Source organism: Orycteropus afer, unplaced genomic scaffold (genome assembly GCF_000298275.1).
Source record: "Orycteropus afer afer isolate SDZICR_OR568_19922 unplaced genomic scaffold, OryAfe1.0 scaffold00037, whole genome shotgun sequence".
Taxonomy (NCBI): Eukaryota; Metazoa; Chordata; class Mammalia; order Tubulidentata; family Orycteropodidae; genus Orycteropus; species Orycteropus afer.
Window position 1 is genome coordinate 10291577 of NW_006921624.1, and position 8019 is coordinate 10299595.

Here is an 8019-nt window from a genome sequence, read left to right on the forward strand (position 1 = left end):
GTATCGAGAGTGAATTTGCTCTGTAAATCTTCACCGAAATCTAAATAAAATAAAATTAAAAAAAAAAAAAAAAACTTGTTCATGAACCACAAAGATGTTAAGTAACAGAGCTATGATTTTAATCTGGGACTCCAGAGCTAAACACACCTTCATCTCAACTCCATACCACCAGGAGCCAGGGTCTACTTTTGCCTTTTTTCCTAACTCAATGTATTCCCTTGGGCAAGTAATTTTCTCATCTTAAACCTCAGTTTCCTCATCCATACAAAGGGAGGCTTAGTCCAGTGGAGTTCTAAGAGTGTCTCTGAGGAAATGACTGGACCTTTGGACACAAAGCATTTGGTCAGGAGACAGAGAAACTGTCCTTTCCAAAGTTATTTCACATTTGTGGTCTATTTTTGTGACTGTTTGGACCAGACAATGGCTGTTCACTACCCAACGAATAAAGTCCCAATACTGCACCAAGGCTTTGAACAGTCTGGATGGTCTGATCTCTGCCAGGCTCACCAGTGTCCCACCCATTTTCTGGACTGGCCATTTCAAACAACTGGTAACTTATGTTTTCTCCAGTCTATTTATGGATGGGCTATTTCCTCTGTCTCGACATACACATGAAAAACTTGTTTCATCTTGAGGACCTAGCTTAGCTCTTACCTCCTCTGGGAAGACTGTCTGCTCATAAATTGATTAGGTGCCAACTTTATGTATTCCCACAGCCCCATGCATGTTCTGCAACCTAGCACTCAGCCCCTGAATTAGAGGCTATTAATATTTTTGTCTGTCTGTCTCCTGCTGCTGTTATACAAAGGCTCATAAGACTTATTAGTATAAGTCTTATGAGCCTTTGTATAACAGTTCAGCTTATGAGCCAGTTCAGACTTACACCCTAGAGTCTGGTACACAAAGGATACCTGACAATGATGATGGTAGTGGTGGTGGTGCTGATAGTAATGATATTTTCTAATATTTCAAGTGCTCACTATGTGTTAAGTACTCTTCTAACAGTTTTACATGTACTGACTTATTTAGTTCCCACTATGACAGTATTCAAAGAGATGGATTGACACAGTGGCTGCAATGATGGGCCCCAGTATAGCAAGGATTATGAGGCTGGCACAGGACTGGGCAGTGTTTCATTCTGTTGTACATAGGGTCACTATGAGTCAGAGTCAATTCAATGGCATCTAACAACAACAACAACATAACCATATGTGAAGGAGCTGTGGTGGTGTAGTGGTTAAGATGTTTGGCTGCTAACCAAAAGGGTTCAAATCCACTAGTCACTCTATGTAAGAAAGATGATGCAGTCTACCTCCATAAAGATTTACAGCCTTGGAAACCCAGTAGGGGTCGCTATGAGTCAGAATCAGCTTGATGGCTGGGAGTTTGGTTTGGCATAACCCTATATGAGTTAGGAGTATACTAAATGAAGTGGCCATTTTTAAAGATAAGGAAACTAGTTCCAAAAGATTATGTAATTTTCCTAAGGCACTTGACTGCTAACCAGAAGGCTGCTGGTTCAAACCCACCAGTCACTCCTCGGAAGGAAGATGGGGCAATCTACTTCCATAGTGATACTGCCTCGGAAACCCAAGGAGGGGTCGCTATGAATCGGGTCCGACTCAATGGCACATAACAACAACAACAACAATGACAAAATATAACCAAAACTCCTAAAGACAATGATGGGAAATGGTTGGCACCATTAACTCTCTACCTGGTTTCTTACTTGCATTCCTACTTCCCTCCTCCATCCAATTTTCCTTAAGGCAACTAGAACTATCTCTTAACAGTTCACTCCACAAGTCAATTTCCTGCTTGAAATCCTTCAATAATACCTCTGTCTTTCCTCAAGATAATAAACATATGTAACATTTGTTGAGGACTTATTATATCTTCATTGTTGCTTATTTAAATCTTAAAACAACCCTTTATGGTAGGTGCGGCTACTATTCCTATTCCATGGGTTAAGAAACTGAGGCACAACTGGAAAAGCAATTGCTCAAGATCACACTTCTAGTAAGTGATTAAGCTGGGATTTTAACCTGCCACTCAGATTCTAGAGTCAGTATGCTACAACATTACTCTATACCAACATTGTTGTTAGGTGCCATTGAGTCTGTTCTGACTCATAACAACCATATGTACAACAGAACAAAACACTGGTCCTGTGCCAGCCTCACAATCCATGCTATACCTGAGTCCATCATTGCAGCCACTGTGTCAAACCATCTCATTGATGGCCCTCCCCATCTTCACTAACCCTCCACTTTACCAAGCATGGTATCCTTCTCCAAGGAATGATCCTTTCTGATAACATGACCAAAGTAGGTGAGACAAAGTCTGGGTATTCTTGCTTCCAAGGAGCATTCCAGCTGCACATCTTCCAAGACCAATTTGTTCATTCTCTTGGAAGTCCGTGGTACTTTCAATATTCTTTGCTAACACCACAACTCAAAAGTGTCAACTCTTCTTCGATCTTTTTTCATTATCCACCAGCCACTCCTCGGAAGGAAGATGGGGCAATCTACTTCCGTAGTGATACCATCTCGGAAACCCAAGGAGGGGTCACTATGAGTCGGGTCCGACTCAATGGAACATAACAACAACAACAACAAAAACCTCTCACATGCATATGAAGGGAGTGCATCAGGGTTGTATCCCTTCATCATACTTATTCAATATGTATGCTGAACAAATAATCTGAGAAACTGGACTATATGAAGAAGAATGTGACATCAGGATTGAAGGAAGACTCATTAACAACTTGCAATACACAGATGACACAACTTTGCTTGCTGAAAGTGAGGATGACTTGAAGCACTTAATGATGAAGATTAAAGACTTCAGTCTGCAGTATGGATTACATCTTAACATGAAATGAAAATTCTCACAACTGGACATGTAAGCAGCATCATAATAAATGGAGAAAAGATGGAACTTGTTAAAGGTTTCATATTACTTGGTTCCACAATCAACACCAATGGAAGCAGTAGTCAAGACATAAGATGACATATTACACTGGACAAATCTGTTGCAAAAGATCTCTTTAAAGTGCTGAAAAGCAAAGATCTCTCCTTAAAGACTAAGGTGCACCTAACCCAAGCCATGATATTTTCAATCATACCATTACTCTATACCAACTGTACCCTGGATTCAAAACTCCAATGGCCTGGCTTCCACTCATTTCTCTAATTCCATTGCATTGTTTCCCACTTGCAGGCTATCTTCCAGCTATAAATTCTCAAAATTCCTATACACTCTCTTATCTTCATTCCTTTATCTATACTACCTATTATACCTTTTCCCTCCTTGTTACTGAGCTCCTATTTGTTTTTGAAACTCTACAGCAATTCCACTTCCACTAGGAAGCCTTCTTGGATATCTCCAATTCTACCTGTGCACTTTCCTCTTTACCCACATCTTTTGTGCCTCCTTTATCATTGCTCTTGCCACCTGTGTTGGAATTTTCCATTTGTCTGTTATTCCATCAAACCAGGTGCTCTGCCATATAAGAAATTGTCAATAAATGAGCAATGGGTGACTTTATCTCCTTTAATCCCACACCAGTCCTACATTTCAAATGAGCGAACTGGTTTCAAGATGTTAATTTCCCGAGGACATGGAGCTGTTAAAAAACAGAGAAAAAACACCAACAAGGAGGGGTGAGAAAGAAACGCCTCAGGTTCCTCTTGGGGTGGCATTTGCCAGAGAGGAGAGAGGAGTATGGGTAGAGCAGCAACTCAAGTGTGATTATGAAGCTATGAATTCTTGGCACCTTGAGAAATATTCCACCCAAGTGTTGAACTATACAAAGAGGACTTTTTGAAAGGCACCTCATAAATCGTTCCCACAAAACATACACACATAACCCCGTTCCTTTACCAGCCGCCACACAGGTGCCCAACACAGTCTCCCATTTGTGGGGTCTGTTGTCATAAAACACTTTCCCTCCCAGGGTCTCACAGGGGCATGGAGAGGACAGCAGGAGAGAGGTCTTTGTTTAGTCTTTCATGATTCCTGAGCATCTTGAAGACTTGGATGTACAGAAGAGTGGGTTCCACATGGAGGCAGACCCCTTGACAGTGAAGCTGATTTGTGGTGTGACCTGGAAAAAGGACATTCCTTTCCCTCTCTAAGCCTCAGTTTCCACATCTTTAAAGACAGTAGGACAGACTAGATCAAGGGTTCTTAACTGGGAGTGATTTTTCTCCCAAAGGGGGCATTTGGGAATGTCTAAAGACACTTTTATTGTCATAGTAGGGAGGATTCTATTGGTATCTAATAAGTAGATGCCAAGGATGTTCCTAAACATCCTATAGGACAGACCCCACAATAAAGAGTTGTTCAGGCCAAAATGTCAGTAGCACTGCTTTTGAGAAATCCTGGGATAGAGAATCTCAACAGTCCTTGCTAACTTCCACTTTGTCTGCAACCATGGGCTCTGTCACTGATTCTCTACAGTGCTGGATAAATGGCTCAAGATAAATTTCTAGTGGTGACCACCATAGACTAGAATATGCATTCTAAAAGCTGTATTCATTATGACCTTAATCCTAAAACATCAACATGATAATTCTTTAGAATAGCAGCTGTCCTAGTTAGCTAATATCGCTGTAACAAAAATACCACAAGTTGGTGGCTTTCATGAACAGGAACATGTTTTCTCAGAGTTTAGGAGGCTAGAAATCTGAATTCAAGGCACCAGCTCTAGGGCAGGACTCTCTGTCTGTCTGCTCAGGGGAAAGTTTCTTGCGTCAGCTTTTTTAGCCCCACATTCCTCAGTTCCTTGGCGATCTCCATGTGGCATCCGTCTTTCCCCCATTAGGGCTTGCCTTGTTTCTGTGCATAATCTTCTCTTTTCATATTTCAAAAGTGATTAGGGTTAAAACACACCCTACACTAATATGATCGCATTAGCATAACAGACAACTCTATTCCCAAATGAAATTACACCCACAGGTAAAGGGGTTAATTTTCCAACACATATTTTGGGTGGATACAGATCCATAACAGTAGCTATCATTTATGGAGCCTGTACCAGCTTTGGACACCCCCTCCTCTTTAATCCCACTCACTTCCATCTTATAAGGGAAAGACCATCATCACCATTTATGACATTAAAAAATAATAAATAATAAGACAAAGAGAAGTTATGATTTAAGGACAGGTATATTTAGGCTTTGACTAAATAGAAATATGAAGGGCAAGATTTCTAAATTTTCTGACTGGGAGAGAAGACTAGGAGAGTGTCAGAGAAATGAGAAAACAATCATTCAGAGTGAGTTTCATGGTGTCCAGGCCTACAGTAAAATGTTCACTGCCAGCACCTTTTGATGTTTGATCTTGGTAATGTCATTTCTCTGAGGCCTGGATTCCTCACCTATGAAATAGGAGTAAGAAACAGCAATAACTTTAGGAGTGTTGTGAAAATTAAATAAAAATTCTAAAATGTATTTAAAGTATTTACCCAGTATTTAGCACAGGGTAAGTGTTAATGAATTTTAACATATTGCATTGCATTTGTTTGTACAATTATTACAATTCCTGTTTCATCAAGGTCCCAAGGCTAATGTCTTTTAACTCCTAGGTCTTCTACATTTTAGAAGTGAAAATGTTAGGTCTAAAATTATTCGTCTCTTTCACTTTTTACACATTGAAAAATTGAAGGGACAATTTAGAGCGTAATTTCTGAACAGGAGGTTGAAATGACACATTAAGGTCAGGAATGGGTGGAGAACTGTTGGAGACAAGGAGTCCTCATCTATCTATTGATCTTTACTCACCACCTCAAAGACCGGACTCCTGATTCTGGGCTTCCTTAATCATTTTCTTCTACCTTCCAGGAAGGCCCACCTGATCCTGCGGCGGCTGGAAAGGGTGAGCAGTCACTGCTCCAGCCTCCTGCGAAGCGCCTACATCCAGAGCCGCGTGGACACTGTGCCCTATCTTTTCTGCCGCAGTGAAGAGGTCCGGCCTGCAGGCATGGTCTGGTACAGCATCCTCAAGGACACCAAAATCACATGCGAGGAGAAGATGGTGTCCATGGCCCGAAACACGTACGGGGAGTCCAAGGGCCGGTGAGGGAGGGTGCTGCCCTCTGTGAGCACAGAGACTCTCCACGGGAAGGGGAGCAGGACATATGTGGATCCTGGGGCCGGATGGGCTGGGGGACAGCTGAGGATGGGCCTGGCCAATGACGATCGCCAGCAAGGCCAAAGCAAACCCTTTTTTTTTTTTTTTCCCCCTGTGGATAGTGGACAGAGAACTTTGTAACCACTGGAATTATTCATTTTTCTCTCTTTTATTTTTTCCTAAGATATTATTTGGCTCTATCAAAGTCTCTCCTTTTTAACCTTTTCTTGTGGATGGTGGTCAATCCGGAGGCAGGAGCTTTCAGGTGGAGACCAAATGGCCTTTCCTCTTCTTTCTCCCTCCTGCTTAAGTCAGCCTTCTACCAGCCATAGAGCCCTGGAGGACACTTTGAGGAGACAGTTTGACCTCTTCAGCATCAGGAAGGAAGCCCCAAGGATTGTTGCAGTGAGGAAGCTTGGGTCTTTAGGACTTTTTTTTTTTTTTTTTTTGAGGGTACTGAATTTGCAGGACCCCTGCCTCTTCCTGCTACCTGTGGGTCTGACTCAGAGTCCCTACAGGACTTCCCATGCATTAAAAATTCCTATTGTCTCTCTTTCTGCTTGGGTGGTATTTCTTACCAATGGATGTGTTTGGGGACCTCTATGTTTACTGGGAAATATTTACTGAGTACCTACTATGTACCAGGCTCTGAGCTTGGAATTAAAGGCAGAAAAGCTCTTTGTCTTCTGGGAATTATGGTGCAATGGGAATTAGAGAGGAGTAATCCACTTCTTCATGGGAAGAACAGAGGTTCTTTGAACTCATAGTTGAGTGAGACAAACGGGAAGGGTCCTGAACGCTTCCTTGAAAAAATGATACATAATACCAAAGAATGAGGAAGAGTAACCCAGACAGTGAAGGGAGGGAGATGGGATTTGCTCCAGGCAGAGGGAACAACATGAGCAAAATCCCAGGGATAAGAGAAAATGTAACTCATCCAAGGACTGAACTGTGTATAGAGATTGTGATGGGAAGTAGTTAGAGGTGAGGCTGGGAGTCAGGCAGGGCAGTGGAAAGAATTGTACATTATCTCAAAGCAATTGGAACCATTGCTGGAATTTTAAAAAGAGTAAAATAGTCAATTTGCTATTTAAGAAAAATTATTCCAGCTGCAGGGAAGAGAATGGATTGGACGGAACCCCAAAGAGAGAATAGCCATTGTCATTTTTCAAGCAGGAGGTGATAGCAGCTTGTAACCTGTGGTCACAGGAAAGGCATTCCACCATTGGAATCTCCTTTTAAATGGAAAATGTACTCAAAGATATTACCTGAGAGAGTAATGAGCACAGTGAGGCATTATAGATTCTTAATATCCTGGAATTAGTTAAGATAAGTGAGCTAGCCTTAAAAATGAGATGTAGGTCAGGTGTATCATAATGCAAGGATGACACTTGTTAAAGAGAAGAGTGGGGCACTGTGGAATTCAGAAGGGGATTAACTTATTGAATATCAGTAAATTATAAGCAGTTAAAAATATACCTACTTCTCAATTTTGACACGTGCTGGTGAAATCAACTATCCCCTTCCTGAAAACCTACATGTTGGGGTTCCCTCCCCTCAAAGATTCAGATCCACCTGGGCAAAGGACAACAAAAGATAAGCAGGAGGTTCTTCCAAATGATTCATGTGCCTGGAAATCTGCTCAACTTCTAACAATTTAAGCTCAAAAGTGATCTTTCCAGAAGTTTTGTTATTATTGAAAGTAAGTTTCTGAAAATATGTAGGCAAAGTTTGGTGTTGTTATTTTTATGTGCCACTGCCTCATAATGACCCCTCCTTGGGTTTCCGAGTTGCCCAACCTTCCTTCCAAGGAGTGGCTGGTGGGTTTGAACCGCCAGCCTTCTGGTTAGCAGTCAAATGCCTTAGGCACTATGCTACCAGAGC

The 8019-nt window shown here is 41.7% G+C and overlaps 1 protein-coding gene across 1 annotated transcript in view; it reads left to right on the top strand.

Moving 5' to 3' along the window:
• ASTN2 (astrotactin 2) overlaps positions 1 to 6084 on the top strand; it is a 1259674-nt gene extending 1253590 nt beyond the window's left edge. Inside the window, exon 25 of the mRNA XM_042780380.1 lies at positions 5847 to 6084. Within this exon, the coding sequence (XP_042636314.1) occupies positions 5847 to 6084 (238 nt within the window). The remainder of the gene's footprint in view (positions 1 to 5846) is intronic.
• Positions 6085 to 8019: the final 1935 nt, after the last annotated feature.